This window comes from Lactuca serriola, chromosome 6 (assembly GCF_051521515.1).
Source record: "Lactuca serriola cultivar US96UC23 chromosome 6, Lser_US96UC23_V15, whole genome shotgun sequence".
NCBI classification, from domain to species: domain Eukaryota; kingdom Viridiplantae; phylum Streptophyta; class Magnoliopsida; order Asterales; family Asteraceae; genus Lactuca; species Lactuca serriola.
The window spans coordinates 157,720,353-157,743,100 of record NC_136413.1 but is presented as its reverse complement, the minus strand read 5'-3'; the positions used below and the strand labels follow the sequence as shown (position 1 = coordinate 157,743,100).

General features: G+C 40.0%; 1 protein-coding gene across 1 annotated transcript; it reads left to right on the top strand.

Moving 5' to 3' along the window:
- Window positions 1-15,493: 15,493 nt before the first annotated feature.
- Window positions 15,494-15,883, top strand: LOC145060307 (uncharacterized). The gene has a single exon (XM_079007999.1). It carries the CDS (start codon window positions 15,494-15,496, stop codon window positions 15,881-15,883), a length of 390 nt encoding a protein of 129 aa, XP_078864125.1.
- The last annotated feature ends 6,865 nt before the right edge of the window (window positions 15,884-22,748 follow it).

Here is a 22,748-nt window from a genome sequence, read left to right as displayed (position 1 = left end):
TTTTATGATTTGATGTTAGTAACATGCACTTAATTGATTGTAATTAAATCAAAATGAGTGTAATCAAAGATTAAATGTTCATAATCCCAAGCTTATGAGGAATATTGAATATTGTTGGTAATTGTTGCAAGAACTTAAAGTCATTTAATGATTTGATAAAAGAGCTTATTTGAATTAAATCAATTAAATGAAGCTTTATTTGAAGAACATGTTTTGAATAAAACATTTTTTTTTCAACTTGGATATTAGAGTTTATTAGTATCTAAATTACCAACCTAGATAGAACATAATCATATTCATTTTGCATCTTTCAACATAACACATGTGTAACGTCCCAATTTTCAACACTAAAAATTTCATTTATAAAACAATACTTAAAACATATTTGTCAATCCATAACAAAATAGAGTAATAAATTCCAAAACATATGTTCATTATCAGAGTAAAACATCCCAGGCTGACTAATCTATGGTGTGTGCCATGCGATCACCCTGAGCTCTTCCCTCCGTTATCGGAAGTACCTGAAACCAAAACTGAAAACCGTAAGCACGAAGCTTAGTGAGTTCCCCAACCTACCACATACCCTGCATAAACACATACAACATATACTGGGCCATGCCCGCTACTTCGGGCCTCGCCCGCTACAACGGCCTCGCCGCTCCAGGCCCCGCCGGCTACGAGACCCGCTCGGATACAGATCTGTTTTACATAGGCCTCGCCTGTCCCTGGGTCTCGCCCGCTAACATATACTAACACATAAGCATATCACAACACATAAGCCAACATATACTAATAAATCCTGTCCTGAGGCCTCGGCTATCTTAGGCCTCGCCCTTGTCCTGCTACTGATGAGTCATGGAATCCCTTCCACGCTCCTACTGATAGTGAGATACGGGCCCAACCCACACTCATTCTTTCCCTAATATGGGCCTCGCCCCTGTTCTACTGCTAATGAGATGTGGAACACCATGCACACTCTACTCTTAGTGGGATATGGGACCTCGCCCACACTCACCTCCCTACCAGGCACATACATGTATCACACAGACAACAAGTGTAAACTATCATATAAACCATTCCTTAGGCACCCGCCCGCTATCATTGGACCTTGGTCCTAAATATTATTCTAGCATACTACTCCTAGGGATAACCCCCGAGTCTTCCTACTCATAACTACATGGAACGGCATTGTGGCCGTAGACCCATTCACACAAAGGGAAACTCACCTCGTACTATTGAACTTGTTGGTAACCCCTATGGATGCTGACCAACAATTCCCTGAACCGCTGCTCCACTAGCTCCCCGAGCTACCAATATCAAAACATATATCACTTAGCTTAACTGTTCTCCAAAAGTCAACTAAGTCAACTCTGGTTAAAGTCAACCTTCCAGGTCAACCCTACTCGCCGAGTCTGCCTACAGACTCGCCGAGTTCATTTGCTCAGAATCCTTTCATTCGCGACTCGACTCGCCGAGTCAGCCCCTGACTTGCCGAGTCTACCGATTTCCGAGTCCTGACCTGTCAAACTCGCTGAGTCCCCACTCAACTCACTGATACGAGTTCTAACTTGAAGGGTTTGGGGTATCGCGACTTGACTCTCCGAGTCCGAGAATAGACTTGCCGAGTCCCAGGAAATCTTCAACAGACTCGCCAAGTTAGTCTTCCAACTCGCCGAGTTCTTACCCATCTTCATCCAACTCGCCGAGTCCACCCATGTGACTCGCCAAGTCGCTCCAGTTCTTAATCCATCTAGTGGCTTTTCGAGCCATGCAGGGGCTCCAAATCATAGATCCATACTTCCAAAGTCCATTCCCCATGTAAATTTGCAAACTTTACATATAACTAAGGAGATCAAGGCTCAAAACACTACAAACTAGGGTTTAAGACAAAGAAGCTTAACAACCAACCCATAGACTGATGCTTTATGATTTTCTAGGCCAAGATACACTTAGATCTGAAGTAGGAACTTCAGATCTGGGCTTCGAACTCAAAATGGTTCTTAAACATAGCATAAAAGCCCCAAAACTCATAACCAAGGTAGATCTAGATGAAGAAGGGTGAAAATAACGACTTAATACCTTCAATAACTCTAAATGGTGACCCAAACTCTAGATCTAAATCCAATCCTTGAAGCCCCAATGATTCCTTCTTTTCTTCTTCCTTTAAATCACCCAAAAATGCAAGAGACTTGAATATGCAACAATGGAGGCTGAGGGTTTTAGTTTCTTGATGAGAGAGGCTCCAAGGAGCCCTAATGGAGAGAATAAGACGGTTAAATAGTGCCCAAAGTCCCGGATTTAGGGTTTCCCAATCCAGACCGGACTCGTCGAGTTGGCCACTTACTCTTCGACCCGGATCCCGCTTGGACTCGTCGAGTTCCACCCTGGACTCGACGAGTTGACCCCCTTGACTTAGGGTTTTCCTTTACTTTCTTGGTCTTTCTGATTATGGGTGTTACAACTCTCCCCCACTTAAACGAAACTTCGTCCTCGAAGTTTCTCTACATCTAACCCTCCTGCAATCTCCCTTCAACACTCTGCTTGGGCAAACCTAACACCCGCTGACTACCTTCGCTGGCCTTCCACCCAATCATTCTGACTAACATTAATCCTTGCGGATAATATTCTCGGTTAACCCTAACCTTGACCATCCTGAGAACAAAACTTACTCAAATGACATACCTTCTGGTACTTCCCGAGTACTTATGTTGGACACCCTAGGGGTTCACCCCTTTTTCCTTGAGTGTTTTTTGGCCTCCCCAAGTCAATGTTCCATAACCAACTACTTCCTTTGTCACTGTGAAGGTCCTATCCTTCACCAAATCCATTACTCCCGCTACCTCCAGTACGGGTCGTTACTGCCAGTCTCCACTGGACACTTTTCATTGCTATAACTTAGTGCTGAGCACCCCTCCCAGTGAATGGTTCAGATAATCCTTCGAGTAAAAGATTCATCTCCCGCAACGGTTAGGCTCAAATGAGATCTGCACAACAGGTTCAAACGCTTCCCTTTGAGATTATCCAACCTGCTGTGATGTGCATAGCACCTCTCGATCAACTAATTGTATTCCACTATAGACTGCTTACCATCACTGCTACTGACTAGAAATTTCTGTTGTGCTACTCCTTTTCCTTCTCAGAGGTCGTGTACTCATCCTGGATCTGCGCGCTCCTACCATTGTACACTCGGAGGGTTCTCCCCCACTTTGATCCTGTTTATACCTCACTGCTCAATGCTTGAGAAGAATTCCCAATCTTCCCTGCTATACCGTAAACAATCTGCTGATGCACCAAGCTTGCCATAGCTAGGGACCTAACTAATCCATCACTCATTAATAGCTTTCTAAATCCAGTGGGTCACTACTGAGTTCCACACAAGCATACTATAGTTACTTCATCCTAAGTAACCTGCTTCCATAAGGCCCCACCCCCTAACTACCACTTTATTATCCAAGGTATGTAGATGGCATATAACTAAATCGCATGCAAGCCGCTCAATTCTAAAATAATTATACCACAAACGATGCAGAACCATAACAATATAATCATGAACAGAGAAAGCAGAAAATGGAAGACACATACCTGCAACGTCCGGAGCTACTCGTGTCTCCATGGTAATCATCTGAAAAGCCCTACCTCCTACCGCAGGCGCCTCTGCTCGGCCCTGACGGTCGTCTGTGATCCTCAAAGTTGCAGGGGCAGGTGCCATCACCCGTCCTTCCGAAAACAAACTGGGGCACTAGGCCTTCTTGTGGCCCCACTGACTGCAGTGGAAACATATTAAGTCTGATCCCTGTGTGGTGGTAGCAGTACAATCCCTGCTAAGATGAACAGTCCGGCCGCAATTGAAGCATCCTGAATCTCCATCACTACCACTCCTACATGCACCCTCGTGAGTCCTGTCGCACCTCCCGCAGCGGCCACGACTCTGGTAATCCCTCGATCTCAAATCTGACCCCTTGGGCCTTTTTCCCGAACCCGTGGCTACCTAAACCTCATCCGACTTCCTCTTCCAGATCTGCTCCAAATCAATCTCTCTCTTTAGCTCGTGCAATCATATCCTCCAACGTTTTGCAGCTGGACCTGCTCACAAACTACCTGATGTCATCCCTCAACATCTCGTGGTATCGGGCCTTCTTCATCTCCTCATCTGCGACATACTGCGGAACAAGAAGGGCCCTCTCTCTGAACTTGGCGGTGATCTCTGCCACAGTCTCACTAGTCTGCGTCAAATCCTGAAACTCCTGTGCCAACTGCTACACCTCAATAATCGGCGAAAACTCAGCCCTAAACTTGGACGAGAAATCGCTCCGTGTCATCGCGTTCAACACGGCATCATCACCAATGGCGTGACCAACCTCCTCCCACCAATCCCTCGCTCTGTCCTTCAGAAGACAGAAGGCGAGTCTAACCTTGTCCCCCTCAGGACACCGGCTCATACGGAATGCGTTGGCAACATCGGCCAACCACCTGCTGCTAGCGATGGGATCCCTAGCCCTATGATAATATGGCGCTCTGCAAGCTCTAAACTCTCGGAATGTCATAGTACGTGCTCCCATCAAAGACATTATCTCGGTATGAAAGGCTCCCAGGCTCTCATCCAAGATCTCCAGTATACCCTCCTTGACCGTGCCAAAGATCATAGGAGTCTGATCTAGGGTACTGCACGTAACCTCAGCTGATATTAACTCCCCCATCCGCTCCTCGAGCTGCTCGGCCCCTGAACCCGAGCCTGATCCCTCTCCGGTGCCTGATCCACCCACTGGTCTCTCTCGCAATGTCACCATGCTAAAAACATATCGCAAAATTATCAGAATACTCATCACTGCTGAGGGATCATACGCACACACTACAAGTTTCTTGGTCTCATCTCGGCTTTCTCGAATCGAGTACGGATCCTCTGCTTTCAGTAGTACGGGCCCATACTACCTTCCACATCTATCCGTACTTTCCTCAAGAACTGCTTTGACTCCACCAGGTCGCTTTTCCTACTACTACTGCTCCCAGCACTATCTCATCCTAGGCTTACCCTAGGGAAACCTCTGACTCCACCCAAACCAGCCCTCAGCTGCTGAAGGCCTCCTTGTGATGCCAATTAGACATCACCTGAATACCATCACATGTGATGAGGCTCAGATAATCCTTCAAGTAAAAGACTCGTCCCTACAACGGTTGGAATCAGACAAGAGCTGCGCAATAGGGCCAAATCCAGTACTGTGAGATTATTCAACCCTGATCACATGTGACGTGACGTATTCACTTATTGGCTAACTCCCATCACTCAGAATCCCACAATGCACAAAGCAAGCATCATTCAGACAAGGGAAAATCTAACCATAACATACTCAAGCAATCATAATCTCATATCAAGAATCTGCACTAGCTTGCGACATAAGCTCATAAACTCAGGCATAACCTAAACAGGCTATCCTACTACTGTCTAATCAGCACTATCATGCAACTCAAAACACATATAACAGGCACATAAGGCATCCTCCGTAGATCCTTAGTCCTAATCTAGCATGTTGTTCTAATAACTGATAATCATAACATAAACTTGTATGGGTATTTTGGGGTACTTACTTGAGCTCGGATGATTGCATGCACCACACCCTTTTCTCTTATCAAAATTCTTTTCTTTCTGAATTCTTTTCACTTTTCAAAAACTGTTTCATTTCTAAAAACTCTTTTTACAAAACTTTCTTTTCATTTTGAAAACTTTTAGACCAATCCCTTAGTTTGAGTTCAGACACACCCGAGAGTATGTCCGAATCCCTCAAACCAAGGTTCTGATACCAACTTGTAACGTCCCAATTTTCAAGACTAAAAATTTCTTTTATAAAACAATACTTAAAACATATTTTTCATTCCATAACAAAATCAGAGTAATAAATTCCAAAACATATGTTCATTATCAGAGTAAAAACATCCCAGGCTGACTAATCTATGGTGTGTGCCATGCGATCATCCTGAGCTCTTCCCCCCGCTACCGGAAGTACCTGAAACTAAAACTGAACACCGTAAGCACGAAGCTTAGTGAGTTCCCCAACCTACCACATACCCTGTATAAACACATACAACATATACTGGGCCACACGACCATGCCCGCTACTTCGGGCCTCGCCCGCTACAACGGCCCCACAGCTCCAGGCCTCGCCCGGCTACGAGCCCCGCTTGGATACAAATCTGTTTTACTTAGGCCTCGCCCGCTAACATATACTAACATATAAACATATCACAACACATAAGCTAACATATACTAATAAATCCTGTCCTGAGGCCTCTCCTATCTTGGGCCTCACCCTTGTCCTGCTACTGATGAGTCATGGAACCCCGTCCATGTTCCTACTGATAGTGAGATACGGGCCCAGCCCACACTCACTCTTTCACTAACTTGGGCCTCGCCCCTGTTCTGCTGCTAATGAGATGTGGAACACCATCCACACTATGCTATTGGTGGGATACGAGACCTCGCCCACACTCACCTCCCTACCAGGCACATACATGTATCACACAGACAACAAGTATAAACTATCATATAGACCATTCCTTAGGCACCCGCCTGCTATCATTGGACCTTGGTCCTGAATATTATTCTAGCATACTGCTCCTAGGGCTAACCCCCGGGTCTTCCTACTCATAACTACATGGGCCGACATTGTGGCCGTAGACCCATTCACACAAAGGGAAACTTACCTCGTACTATTGAACTTGCTGGTAACCCCTCTAGATGCTGACCGACAATTCCCTGAATCGCTGGTCCTAGCTCCCCGAGCTACCAATATCAAAACATATATCACTTAGCTTAACTGTTCTTCAAAAGTCAACTAAGTCAACTCTGGTCAAAGTCAACCTTCCAGGTCAACCCTACTCGTTGAGTCTGCCTACTGACTCGCCGAGTTCATTAGCTCAGAATCCTTTCATTCGCGAATCGACTCGCCGATTCAGCCCCTGACTCGCTGAGTCTACCGATTTCCGAGTCCTGACTTGTCCAACTCACTGAGTCCCCACTCAACTCACTGATCCGAGTTCTAACTTGAAGGGTTTGGGATTTCGCGACTTGACTCTCTGAGTCCAAGAACAGACTCGCCAAGTCCCAGGCAATCTTCAACAGATTCGCCGAGTTGTTCCTCCAACTCGCCGAGTTCCTACCCATCTTCATCCAAGACGCTGAGTCCACCCATGTGACTCGCCGAGTCGCTCCAGTTCTTAATCCATCTAGTGGCTTTTCGAGCCATGCAGGGGCTCCAAATCATAGATCCATACTTCAAAAGTCCATTCCCCACGTAAAGTTGCAAACTTTACTCATAACTAAGGAGATCAAGGTTCAAAACACTATAAACTAGGGTTTAAGACAAAGAGGCTTAACAACCAACCCATAGACTGATGCTTTATGATTTTCTAGGCCAAGATACACTTAGATCTGAAGTAGCAACTTCAGATCTGGTCTTCTAACTCGAAATGGTTCTTAAACATGGCATAAAAGCCCCAAAACTCATAACCAAGGTAGATCTAGATGAAGAAGGGTGAAAATAACGACTTAATACCATCAATAACTCTGAAAGGTGACCCAAACTCTGGATCTAAATCCAATCCTTGAAGCCCCAATGATTCCTTCCTTCCTTCTTCCTTCAAATCACCCAAAAATGGCAAGAGACTTGAATATGCAACAATGGAGGCTGAGGGTTTTAGTTTCTGGATGAGAGATGCTCCAAGGAACCCTAATGGAGAGAATAAGATGCTTAAATAGTGCCCAAAGTCCCGGATTTAGGGTTTCCCAATCCAGACCGGACTCGCCGAGTCCACTCTCCGAGTCGTCGAGTCGGTCACTTACTCTTCGACACGGATCCCGCTTGGACTTGTCGAGTTTCACCCTGGACTCAACGAGTTGACCTCCTTGACTTAGGGGTTTCCTTTCCTTTCTTGGTCTTTCTGATTACGGGTGTTACAACGTGTATAAGAATCAGAATCGGAAATGTATTTCTTTTACTAAATTCTGTTAACAATCTTGTTTATTTATGAAGTTTAAATCTAGTTCAAACAGAATCCCCCATTTTTATATTATTTGTATTATGTGTGAAAATATGGCAAGATAAGAAGTCATGTATTCCTGTGGACCGACCCTGGTTACTCTATACTATCTTTAGTATAAGAAATAGCAGTGACTTGAACTTTATTAATATTATTTTATCCCACTATTTGTTGGTTTGACAGCCAAACAAATTTGCGCCGTTGCCGGGGATACGGTGGTACTAATTGCTTATGCCAAGATCTTTTCGCACAGGTACACCTTTACGAGTTGATTTGGAGATAGAGAAATCTGGTAGACAAGGAAGGAAGCAAGCCAGACTTTTAAAGAAACAACAATAATCCGGAGCTTCTTTATCTAATCCATCGACCACATCTTCTCCAACATCCAAAAGTATCACCCCACCATCTTCACCTACTCCTACCATGGCAGACAACCATGGAGGAAACCAAAATCCTCCAAACCCACCACCTGAACAAACCTTTAGACAATGGGCCAGTCAAGATGTCACCCAACAACCTTTGTGCATAAATTACCCTGCAGCAATCAACTTTGAACTCAAGTATGTACTCATCCATTTGTTACCCTCATTCCGTGGTCTTGAGAATGAAGACGCACATAAATTCCTTAAGGAATTTCATGTTGTCTGTGTGGGTATGAAGCCACATGAAGTTACAGAAGATCAAATCAAGTTAAGGGCATTCCCCTTTGCTTTACAAGATTCAGCCAAGGAGTTGTTATATGACTTACCACCAGAGTCAGTCACAACAAGGAATGAAGTTGCAAGGATGTTTCTGGATAAATATTTTCCAGAAATTGTATTCAAGATGTCCAAAACATGGGATTACAGAATATCAGTTGTTGCAGTATTTTTGTGAAGGAATGTCATCTTGGGATATGAGATTACTCAATGCATCAAGTGGTGGATCTATAGCTAATAAGACTCCAACAGAAATCAGAGTTCTTATCAAGAACATAGCAGAAGAGTCCAAGCATACAGTCCAAGAAGAAGAATGGTACAGTGATGCACCAAGAGGAGTGAAAGAAATTTTTACCCTAAAAATTGAAATTCAACTTTCTGAGTTGACTAAATAGTGATGATGCTTGCAAAGGACAAGGGCATGCAACCACCAATAGTTAGACCTTGTGGTATTTGTGCACAAGTTGGACATCCCACTGATATGTGCCCAATGTTACAAGAAGATGTAGAGCCAATTCAAGTTATGGGATTTTTAATTCAACAACAAGGAAACTTCCAGCCAAGAAGCAATCCAAATTGGCATCAACCTAATGCCAATTTTCAGCCAAGACCACCACCTTATCAACCAAGACCCCCATTTCAAAATCAAATGCATCACCAACAAAGTTATCAACCACATTTCCAGCCAACTCAACCTCCTCATCAATCTCAATTCCAATCTCAAAAATTGCATCAAGGAAGTAGTTCAAGCGGATCGGGAATGTCTTTGGAAGACATTGTTAAGAGTTTAGCCACAAGTACTCAAACCTTTCAAAATGAGACTAAGGCGAGCATCAAGACTTTAGAGCAACAAATGACTCAACTCACCACTTCTGTGATTAAATTGGAGTCACAAGTCAAACTACCCGCGCAAACAGAGAAGAATCCAAAACATAGTGCATGTGCCATCAGTTTGAGGAATGGCAAAGAATATGAAGGTCCTAAAATGATTGAAGAAGAAGAAGAGATGGAGCTTGAGAAAAAAGAAGACAAGTCGAAAACACCTTCAAAGCAAGTTCCTATTAAAGCAAAATTCACCCCTCCCCTATTTCCTTCAAGGTTAAGCAAGTCAAAGCGTGAAAGGGAAGACAATGAAATCATGGAGATGTTCAGAAAAGTTGAGGTAAATATTCCTCTTATTGATGCCATCAAACAAGTCCCTAGGTATGCTAAATTCCCTAAGGAATTATGCACATCTAAGAAAAGATTGAAAGGGAATGAAACTGTCAAAGTGGGTGAAAATGTGTCGGCAGTGTTACAGAAAAGACCACCTCAAAAACGTAAGGATCCGGGTGTTTTCACGGTTCCTTGCAAATTAGGTAATCTTCATGTCCCACGGGCTATGCTTGACCTTGGAGCTTCTATGAATGTTTTGCCATATTCCATTTTTAAAACTTTAAATATTGGCACATTGAAGAAGACCGGGGTAATTATTCAATTGGCTGATAGATCTTTAGTACATCCCAAAGGTGTGCTAGAAGATGTGTTAGTCCAAGTGAATGTGTTAGTGTTTCCAGCAGATTTTTATGTCCTTGACATGGATGATGATGACTCACCAAATTTGAGTTCAATTCTTCTAGGAACACCCTTTTTGAAAATAGCCAGGACAAAAATTGATGTTTATGATGGTACATTGTCCTTGGAATTTGATGGGGAGGTGATAAATTTCAATATCTATGATGCTATGAGATATCCAAGTGATATTTCATCTTTGAATTTTGTGGATGTCATTGAACCATTGACAGAGGAGTGTTTTGATTTGTCTAATCTTGATGTGTTGGCTCTCATTTTAGACAGGAATCTTCAAAAGGAAAGAGTGAAAAAACTTGTCAATCAATTTACAATTGATAAAGAGATTATGGAGGTTGTGTCTTGCATGGATGAGAAGAAGAAAATGAGGTTTAATGTTCCAAAGCTAAAAATACCAATGTCTAATGAGAAACTTGTTCCTTCTATTGTGTAGGCACCGGAATTGGAGCTCAAAACTTTACCCGAGCATCTTAAGTACGCATATCTTGGAGACAAAGAAACTTTGCCAGTGATCATCTCCACCAAGTTGTCAACAAAAGAAGAGGAAGAGCTTGTCACCACTTTGAAAGAGTATAAGGAAGCTATTGGGTGGACTATAGCCGACATCAAAGGGCTAAGTTCTTCACTTTGCATGCACAAAATCCTTATGGAAGAAGACTACAAGCCTTCCCGAGAAGCTCAAAGGCGTTTGAATCCTCCAATGATGGAGGTAGTGAAGAAAGAAATTCTGAAGTTGTTGAATGCGGGAATGATCTACCCTATATCAGATAGCAAGTGGGTAAGCCCGGTCCAAGTTGTGCCCAAGAAGACATGTATTACCGTTACAAAGAATAACCAAGGCGAGTTAGTCCCCACCCGTGTGCAAAATGGGTGGAGAGTTTGCATTGATTATAGAAGACTCAATTCCTCAACCTGGAAAGACCATTGCCCACTTCCCTTCATTGATCAAATGTTGGAAAGGTTAGCGGGAAAAATACATTATTGTTGCGTGGATGGGTATTCCGGTTTCCATCAAATACCCGTTGCACCTGAGGACCAAGAAAAAACTACTTTCACATGTCCCTTCGGAACATTTGCATATAGGCAAATGCCTTTTGGACTTTGTAATGCTCCAGCCACTTTTCAAAGGTGCATGGTAAGTATTTTTTTGGAATATGTTGAGGAAATCATTGAAGTTTTTATGGACGACTTCACAGTTTATGGTAATTCTTTTCATGAGTGTTTAGGTAATTTGAAAAAGATTTTGCAAAGATGTAATGAGACCAATCTTGTTTTGAATTACGAAAAGTGTCACTTTATGGTTGACAAAGGTCTCATACTAGGTCATTTGTGTCTTCTAAGGGTCTAGAAGTGCACAAAGAAAAAATAGATGTCATAAAATCTTTACCTTATCCCACTTGTGTTCGTGAGGTACGCTCATTTCTTGGTCATGCAGGATTTTATAGAAGGTTTATAAAATATTTTTCCAAGATATCTCGTCCCATGTGTGAGCTCCTACAAAAAGATGCAGAATTCGAATTTTCCAAAGAGTGCAAGCAAGCTTTTGATCAGTTGAAAGAGTTGTTGATAACAACACCAATACTTCAATCACCGGATTGGAGTTTGCCTTTTGAAATCATGTGTGATGCCAGCAATCATGCAGTTGGTGCAGTGTTAGGGAATAGAAAAGATCGTGTTCCTAATGTCATTTACTATGCCTCAAAAACACTTGATAGTGCACAAGCCAACTACTCAACAACTGAAAAAGAATTGCTATCTATTGTCTTTGCCTTAGACAAATTTCGTCAATACCTGCTAGGTTCTAAAGTCATTGTTTATTCTGATCATGCGGCTATTAGGTATCTACTTGCAAAGAAGGATTCGAATCCTAGAGTCATTCGATGGGTATTACTCTTGCAAGAGTTTGACATTGAAATCAAAGACAAGAGCAGAAAGTCAAACCTTGTAGCTGATCATCTTAGCCAGATTATTTCTCCTGATGACTCGACTCCCATTAATGATGCATTTCCCGATGAGAACTTATTTTCAGCAAAAGTCGGCCCATGGTATGCTGATATTGTGAACTACATCGTCACAAATCAATTTCCACCAGATTTGACTCGATGGCAAAAATACAAGATCAAGAAAGAAGCCAAGAGGTATGTTTGGGATGAGCCATATTTGTGGAAATATTGTGCTGACCAAATGATTAGACGATGTGTGGATCAACATGAGGTACCTTCTATCTTAACATTTTGTCACTCTTATGCTTGTGGAGGGCATTTTTCTCCTCAAAGAAATGCAAGAAAAGTTTTAGAGAGTGGATTTTACTGGCCAAGTATTTTCCATGACTCTTATGTCTTTTCAAGCAATGATAAATGTCAACGGATGGGCTCTTTAAGCTTAAAGAATCAAATGCCCCTAAATCCCATTTTAGTTTGTGAAATTTTCGATGTTTGGGGCATTGATTTTATGGGACCTTTTCCATTATCTTCGGGTTTTATTTATATTATTTTGGCTATAGCTTATGTTTCCAAGTGGGTGGAAGCAAAGGCCACCCGTACTAACGATTCAAAAGTTGTGATAGATTTCTTGAAGGCTCACATCTTTTCCAGATTTGGTGTTCAAATGTGACATCCCTAATTTCACGGCCAGAAAAGACCGATTTATTTATGCTTTGTTTTTAAAATCAGAGTAATCTTTTAAAGAAAATAGTTATGGAATTTGTTCCCAAAATATGATAAAGATTTATCAAAGCATTTCTTTTAAGAAATGTATTTTCATTATATAACAAAATCTCGGGTTGTCATGTTCCGATACAGACACATAATCATAAAAAGAACTTACATTATTTACACTAAAGATTTTACATCTCCTTTAATCTCTCCGTGAAATATATCTTCGTATCGATACCTATGATACAAAGAAAACTGAGTGGGTCAGGCTTGGGAGCCTGGTGAGCATATAGGGTTTTCAACCCACAATAATATAATTATTATATTCAACCATCAAACAATCAACCCAATTACCCATCCCTATTATCTTCTTTATTTCTTAGAATTTTACCCTAAGAATTCAACTATCTGTCATTCATTCATTCCTAAGGATTGACCTAAGGAATTAGCACAAAATCTATTGCTACATAAGGCGCATCTACCAACATCATCCTTTAAGCGCCTCTGCCAGGATTACGTCATACACAATGAGGCGCGACTGTTAGGTTTATGACATTCTCTTTTAGGCGCATCTGCCGACATTATCCTATAAGCGCATCTGCCAGGATTATCCTATAAGTGCATCTGCCAGGATTACGACATTCACTACTTGTTGCATCTACCGATGTTATTCTTAAGCGCATATGCTAGTATTATGACATTCTCTAATTGTTGCATCTGCCAATATCATTCTTAATCATCTTTCATACCTCATCATTTTATCACATACCAACTATCTCATCTACCCATGTTCTACCCAACATATTTGTAGATATAAAATACATATACAATTTAACTCATTTAAAAACTATATAAAACATCCATTCCACACTCATCTCAAATAAACAACAATATTTAAACACATAGCACGTATTTTATAACAAATACTTCATATTTATGTGTTAGAAGAAAGTAACTACACACTCACCCAAACATATACTTAATACATTCAAACAATACTTGTATTATACCCGTGTTTATGAAAGGGACTATACACCCACACATATAAACAACTTTATATTATACACATAGCTCATATTTCATAACAAATACTTAATATTTATGCGTTAGAAGAAAGTAACTACACACTTATTTGATCAGAAGATGATCGGACAGCATTACGGCTTGTAGAAGTAGTATTCTTCGGTAGATCTGGAAGATCTTTACAAAAACCGGACTCCTCGCGGGCAGAGCTTCGGCTCTGGAATAGCACTTCTCGGGATCTTCGGGGCCTCGGGACTTGCTTTGGGTCTCGGGAATGATACCGGGGCTTCGGGATAATTCTTGCACGAAAAACGATGCAAAAACGCGAGAGAAAGGGAAGAAATGAGCAAAGAATTCGGCTGCCTTCGACATCCTTTTATAGGGGGCTAGAACTTCGATTTACGCTGGGCGTAATGAGGATAGGATCGCTGACTTCCCCCCCCCCCCCTTCGGATAATGACGAATTTATATTTAAATTAAATACCGAAAATATTTAATAAACTTCAAAAATTCATATCTTCCTCATACGAACTTCGTTTTCGACGTTCCTTATATACCCGCGTAGGTGAGACTACGCTCTACAACTTTCGTTTAGACTCCATCGGCTAATTTTGACTTTATTTTTTATTATATTATTTTAGTAGGCCGGGATAGAAAAACTCCGTTATAAATTCATAACTTCTTCATCCGACGTCCGTTTTCGCCTATCTTTTTATCGTTTCACTACAATTGACGAGATCTTCGATTCTCGTTTAGATTGTTTTGGCTAAAAACCGCTCGATCTCAAATCGAGTATTCGGGTTGCATACTGCTAAGCTGAAACTTAGAAAAATCATAACTTCCTCATACGAAGTTAGATTTGGACGTTCTTTTTATGTACGCTTACGATTTAATGAACTCTACGACTTTCGTTTAGATCGCTAAGGCTAAATATCGCTCTAACGTAAATTCACTATTTACGTCGCGCTGTGTCGTGCCGGTTCTGTCGCGAAACTTCGACAAGGCATAACTTCTTCGTTATAACTCGGATTTTGGTGTTCTTTATATGTACGGAATCCTTGTGACATATACTACAACTTATTTAAGATTATTCCTTTAAAATAATCTTCCATAAAAAAGTCATTTTTGACGCTTATTGTCTCTAAATTGACTAGCCCTGATCTACGGGCATTACAACTAAAGGCCTTGATCAGTGATCGTGGTACACATTTTTGCAATCGTATGCTCGGGAGTGTTTTGAAGAAATATGGTGTTACTCATAAAGGTTCTACAACATACCACCCACAAACAAATGGACAAGCCGAAGTGAGCAATCGACAAATCAAGGGCATTTTAGAGAAAACTGTGAATACAACAAGGAAAGATTGGAGTACACGCCTTGATGATGCTTTGTGGGCATACCGCACTGCATACAAAACTCCAATTTGAATGTATCCATACCGTATTGTTTTTGGACAGCCGTGTCGATTACCCGTTGAGTTGGAACATAGGGCCTATTAGGCGAGCAAGCAGTTCAACATGGATTTAAGTGAATTAGGAAAGAAGAGGAAGCTGGACATACAAGAACTTGAGGAAATCCGCAATGAAGCATATGAGAATGAGGTTCTTTATAAGGAAAAGACCAAAGCATTCCATGAAAAGATGATTACACGCAAGGTATTTCACAAAGGTCAAAAGGTACTACTTTACCATTCACGTTTTAAATTGATTCCTGGTAAATTAAGGTCCCATTGGGTGGGACCATTTGTTGTCACTAATGTTTTTGAGCATGGTGCAATAGAAATCACAAGTGAGAAAACCGGGAAGATTTTTAAGGTAAATGGTCACCGTTTGAAGCCTTATTGTGAAGGATTTCAAGTCAAGAATGAAGAGGTGGAGGAAGTAATGGATCCAAAGTATCAAGATTGACAAATAGTTGGGGTCCAAGTCGAGCCAACGACATTAAAAAGGGGCGGCTAACCGGGAGGCAACCCGGGGGTATTTTTGTCATTTTTTATATTTTCATTGTATTTTATTTGTTTTCAAACTTCCAAGTTGTTTTTCATGCTAAAAGAGGGTTAAAAACCATTTTCCGGGAAGTAGAGGTTTAGCGGGTAGCAAATTCAAAAAGTGAAAAAATCAAAAAAAAATTGGCCTTTACAGACATTTACACGACCGTGTAAACTTACACTTATGGTTTACATGGGCCGTGTAAACGACCAGCCACCGCAGTCAAAATTCAGCATTTACACGGCCATGTAAATTTTGCCCTTCTGTTTACACGGGCCGTGTAAACGTAAAAACAGAGCTGGACGTTTTTAAGGCTAAAATCGATTTCTTTTGTTCATTCTTTTCACAATACCTGCGTTTTTTCTCCTCCCTTCTGCCCCCTTCGAAAAAAACCTTCAAAATACTCAATCCTCCTCAAATTTTCATCAAAAATCAAGCTCCAATGTATGAAATTCTTCTCTTTTCTTCATCTTCTTTATCTTCCACCTCTATTCCACCCTTTTCATGGTCGATTTTGGGGTTTTTGAGCAAATCCTAGAATTTTTGAACTTCAAAATCTCGACCTAATGTTTATAATTTCTTGTAGGATAAGCTTGGGGAAGCATTGGATATCACCCTACCACCATTTTCAAGCACAAATTGGTATAATTGTTCCAAACTCGTACTTTGTGCATTTAGATAGAACTATATTCCTTTTTGGGTGATTTTCGGTGAAACTTGCTAGTTCTTGTGCTTCAGTTGTCCTAAATTATGTGCAATACTTTCTTGATTCATTTGGGTAATGGCTTCCCGGGGTAAAAGACCTAGAATTGGAACTTCACATAATGAACAAGACCCATATCCCATGAAAACCCTTATGAATTTGGTCTTATTTTTTAGACCAATCAACAAGAGATTTTGTATGCAAATCTTGTTAGATGAATAATGGGAGCTCAAAAGTTTGTGGACATCCAAGCCCTCAAGGATTTACATATCTATAAAGGTGTCCACAAGCTCTTCAAAAACATAGGATGGGAAGGTCTTTTGAATATACATGCAGTTAGTTATCAAACACCAATGTTGGAACTTTTGTCCTCAATCACCTTTGACTATCAAACCCATATCCTTACTTTCCGTTTGCTCAATCAAACCCATCAATTTCATGCTGACATCCTTTGTGATATCATTGGTGCTCTTTAAGCAAGAAGGGATGTATACACAACAAAGGGCAGAAAAAATGTAATTTTTGAGCAAAATTGTGCAAGTTTTTGGAGAAGCATCTCTTGTGAGTATGAGTATCAGTCAGGCACAGCCAAAGCTTCTAGCATTATTCATTCGGTCTTGAAAGTCACCCACCAGATCATTGCTTATCTCTTATTTCCTCAAGAAGAGATTAGCAAGGCTAATAAGAAGGAGTTAGAAGTTTTGTTGTGTATGATTAACAAGCTTGCAGAAGTCCCTCATTTTGGGTGTTGGGTAATTCAGAAAATGCTCAGAAGTTCTATGAACAATGGTGGGCAGCTACATTGTGGAGGCATGGTTTCTATTATTGTTGAGCATCTTGGCCTCCATCTACCCAATAACACAACAAATATAGTTACGGGCCATACTCGTCTATAAATTGATGTTATGGAAACAATGCATCTTTTCCACCGCCTTCCCACTGGGGATGTTCATTGGACAGTAGATGGAAAAGAGTATCTATGCATTGACAGCAGAAACAAAAAGATACTCAATTTAGCCAATGACATTCCATCAACCACTTGGAAACTCCAATCCAACTTAGGTGTTGCAGTAGACCATATTCCTCCACCCTCTCCTCCTCCTGCTCCTACTGCAGGTGCCTCTAGCTCATCTCGCCCCATTCCTTTTCCTGAACACAATTTTTACATGGGCAAGTTTGCACGCTTGAACCACCGTTACACTAACATACAGTAGGAAGTCGGAGAAATTTACACGGGTGTCGCTGAAATCATTTCTGAATTTCAGGACTATCATAACTTGCAAGAAGAGCGTTGGGCCCAACAAGAGCTGCGGTGGGCTGAGCAGGATCAGAGATGGGTCGCTCAAGAGCAACACAACTGCAATATCGATTATTTGATAAGTGACCTTCACCGAGTTCTTATCCTTCCCACGCAGCAGCAACCACCATCATCCCAACCCCAATGACCTTCATATTATCCTGTAGATTATCCTTCACAGTTCCCTCCATATCCACCGCCCGGTCCTCAATAGGCCGGCTATGCCTCTCTCCAAGCATCGAGGACGATGCTTATTTTAAGCTTGGGGAGGGGCATCCATCCATGCATTATCCCGTTGCATGTAGGTTGCATGTAATTGTGTACATATTGCATTGCATTGCATTATTTTTCTTTTCATTTTTATTTTTCTTTGTAATTTTTAGAAAAAATTTCAAAATCCAAAAAAAAAAAAAAATTCTTTCTACTCTATTTTTATTATACTTTTGCATTTTGCATCTAAATTTTTGCATTACATTAAAAAAAATTGATCCAATCCCAAGCAACCAAATCTTCTCAAAACAGTTGAGATGGTAAGTGAGTTGTGTGCCTTGAGATTTAACCTGCTCTTTTTATTGAAAATTTGAAAGCAAGTTAATCACACACGAGCACATCTCCCGAAGCTACTTGTGCAAAACAGAAAGTCAGAAGATTGTCAACATTGGAGCATAACAACAGGTATGAGTCGATTCTTTGGGACATATGACTGGTCTTATGAGTAGTAAGTGCTCAATTGAACTAAAAATTCCAAATTCAAAAGTTCATAAAAAGAATGCAAAATCTCAATGTCCTGAGCCTTCCAGCGCTCTTAAAAGTCCTTTCTACTCATTCCCTTTTATATACCCTGCTTAGTGACATAGCTTTCAACTATACTTATGGGTCTTTGCATGTTAACCTTTAGTCCCCTGAAAAATGTCTTAGAAGTCCTCACAGTAATAGACCGTGAGATGTCCCACAATAGAAAAGTCAAGGACGAAAATATAAAGAAATTGGCCAAATAAATAAATTAATTAATAAGAGTGTTATGTGTTAGCTTAGTTAGTTGAATATGTGTTACTTAAAAAAAAAAGAAAAAACAAACTATTATTAAGTTAATCTGTGACCTTTGGGATTCAAACAAGTAAACTCTGAGGGGTGTTTTACACCTAATCGCCTAAAGCTAAATTGTTTGGGACTGATTGAGTTGAAAATCCGTTACATGGGTTCCATAGAAAGTCATGAACTTAATAATAGCAAATAAAGCTAATATGTGGCCTTTAAGGTTCGAGCAAGTAAACCCGAGGGATCTCTTTAAATCTAGCACACTAAGGTCATTTGATTTGGATGTGTTGGTTGGAAGCCTGTTACACGGATTTCAAAGAAATCCATGAGCTTTATTCGTAAAAAATATAATTAAGAAGTTTGTATATAATTTTGTTTATAGTTTAATTGAATATTGTGTTTAGGAAAAATACTTGGCTGTCAAAAGATTCCCGTGGACTTGGATTTGAACTTATGACATTGGACTGAATGTTAATTACTTTGACTAGTGTAAGTGGTTTGAAGTTTATAACCAATCTGGATAAATATTAGGGAATTTTTAGAAAAGATTTTTCAGAAAAAGATTGTTGTTGACCAACAAATAGCTGGAATCGGGCATTGTTATATTTTATGAAACAAAGATGGTTGAGCATGTTTTGTCACGTGTAAGACCATAATTTGTTCCAAGAATTGACTTGATGATATTGAAAAGGAATAAGTGTTGTGATCTTTGATTTTGTTGAGCTGTATTAGGGTGTGGCCAAAGTATTATTGCTATTATGATATAATATTTTGAGACTAAAGCCAAGTTGACTCAAGGCATGACAGGTACATTCTCAACTATGGTACAAAACAGGGTAATTGGGTTGGAGCTTTTCATGTTTGTTTTGATTTCATGCATTAAGTTTCAAATAGTTTTAACTTTAATTTTCTTTTCTTTTCTTCTATTTTATTTTCTCCAGTTTAAATATTCTTATTCTTTCTTGAGGACAAGAAAGGTTCAAGCTTGGGGAGATTTGTTTGGTGCATTTCATGCATTCATTTTTTAGTTTTAGTTCATGAAACTGCATTGCATTTAGGTTTAAACTCATGCATTTTGCATACTTTTTGGGATTTTTCATGATGCAATTCCATTCACACACTTTTATGATATTTCAGGGACTTTTGAAGGTTGGATCTTGATGGAGGAAGTTAAAAAGAGTTAGAGACAAAGTTTCAGAAGTTTTGGAGCATTGAAGAGATAGAATGAAGAAATAAAGAATTTGGCTTCACAGGAATTTACACGGCCGTGTAAATGATAGCTTATAGTTTACACGGGCCATGTTAACGCATATACAAGAGAATTCTACTTCGAAGGCCTGGAAGGATTGAGCATTCTACTTTTCTTGTTTACACGGTCGTGTAAATGGCACCCTTTAATTTACACGGGCCGTGTAAACGTCTCGACAGTTTTTAAAGTAGTTTTACTCTCATATTATTCAGACAATCAGTTTTTTTGGAAGTTAAGTCGGATTTTGGGCAGAGAGAAGGCGATTTTCAGAGCTTTTTGGAAGTAGATTAACACTTGGAAACACTTTAATTTCCTTTTTGTAAGTCAATTTGAAGTTTAAACTTGTTTGATTTGTAGTTTAACCTAGACATGTGTGGTTGATTTCATTATCATTTCCGAATTTGAGTTCTTAAGTATGTGTTGTTAGGTTGTAACTTGAACTTGATTTGTATTTAACATCTAGTAATCATTGATTTGATCTTAATCATGTGTTTGGTTTATTCTCTTTTTCACTTGATCAATGAATTAGGGTTTTTATCAATCTAGTTAATCAAATTGTAAAATTCGTATATGTTTTATGATTTGATGTTAGTAACATGCACTTAATTGATTGTAATTAAATCAAAATGAGTGTAATCAAAGATTAAATGTTCATAATCCCAAGCTTATGAAGAATATTGAATATTGTTGGTAATTGTTGCAAGAACTTAAAGTCATTTAATGATTTGATAAAAGAGCTTATTTGAGTTAAATCAATTAAATGAAGTTTTATTTGAAGAACATGTTTTGAATAAAACATTTTTTATAAACTTGGATATTAGAGTTTATTAGTATCTAAATTACCAACCTAGATAGAACATAATCATATTCATTTTGCATCTTTCAACATAATACATGTATAAGAATCAGAATCGGAAATGTATTTCTTTTACTAAATTCTGTTAACAATCTTGTTTATTTATGCTGTTTAAATCTAGTTCAAACACAATCCCCCAATTTAATATTATTTGTATTATGTGTGAAAATATGGCAAGATAAGAAGTCATGTATTCCTGTGGACCGACCCTGCTTACTGTATACTATCTTTAGTATAAGAAATAGCAGTGACTTGAGCTTTATTAATATTATTTTATCCCATTATTTGTTGGTTTGACAGCCAAACAACATGTTATCTTGCGAATTTTCCATGACTGATCTTGGAGACATTAATTATTTTCTTGGCATCGCTGTGTCTAGGGATAAACATGCCATGTTCCTCTCTCAGCAGAAGTATGTTCATGAGATTCTAGAGAGGGATCATATGGTCACTGCAAACCAGCTCATACACCTGTTGACACTTCTCCGAAGCTTAGGGTTTCTGGCCCCCCAATTTGTGATCCCACATTATATCGCAACATTGCGGGAGCTCTCCAGTACGTTACTTTCATTTGAGCTGACATTACTTATGTTGTTCAACATATATGTCTTCACATGCATGACCCTAGAGAGCCACACTTCTTTGCTCTTAAGTGTATTCTTAGATACCTCCGAGGAACAGACACTTTTGGCCTCCAACTTTATGCTTCCCCATCTCAGGGGTTGATCGCATGTTCTGACGCTAACTAGGCTGGTTGTCCTACTTCTCGTCACTCTACATTTGGGTTCTTTGTATTTTTGGGCCCTAATCTTCTTTCTTGGTCCACAAAACGAAAGACTACTGTTTCTTGCTCCAGTGCTGAGGCCGAATATCGAGGCATTGCAAATGTTGTTGCTAAGACATCCTGGAATCAAAATCTACTTCGTGAGCTACATAAACCGCCAGAAAAAGCCACTATTGTCTATTGTGATAATGTCAGTGCGGTTTACATGACCAGTAATCATGTTCAACGCCAACGTACCAAGCATATCGAGATTGACATTCACTTTGTTCGTGACCGTGTCGCCACCGGCCAAATTCGTGTTTTGCATGTCCCATCATCGTCTCAATATGCAAATATTTTCACCAAAGGTCTTCCTAGACCTATATTTCTGGACTTTCGGTCCAGTTTGAACGTTCAGTCAAATACATCAGTTCAAACTGTCGGGGGATGTTAGCAATATTATTATTATTAGTGTTTGTATTTGTCTTCTGGGCCCTCTGTATTGTTCTGCCCTTTATTTTATGTGTAGCCCATCTTCTATATTGAGTATATATGTTTACGTAATGAGAAGAGGCACGGGGGGGGGGGGGGGGATCATTGTTATAGCAAAAAATACACACGAATTACAACATTTTCATGTTATCATAAGTAGGGATCTTTCCCATGAAATATGTCACAAGTTGGGATCCTCCCTAGTATATGACATTAACATGTTATCAATTGAACTTATGGTGTTACCCAAAAAATTTGTCAAATTCTATAACCTAAATAGGTTATCCTAAGAAGGGAATTCCCCTGTATGATCTTATGTTTAAGGATCCTCGTCCTTAAGGATCCTTATCATTAAAGATCCTCATCGTAAATTGTAAGATTAGAAG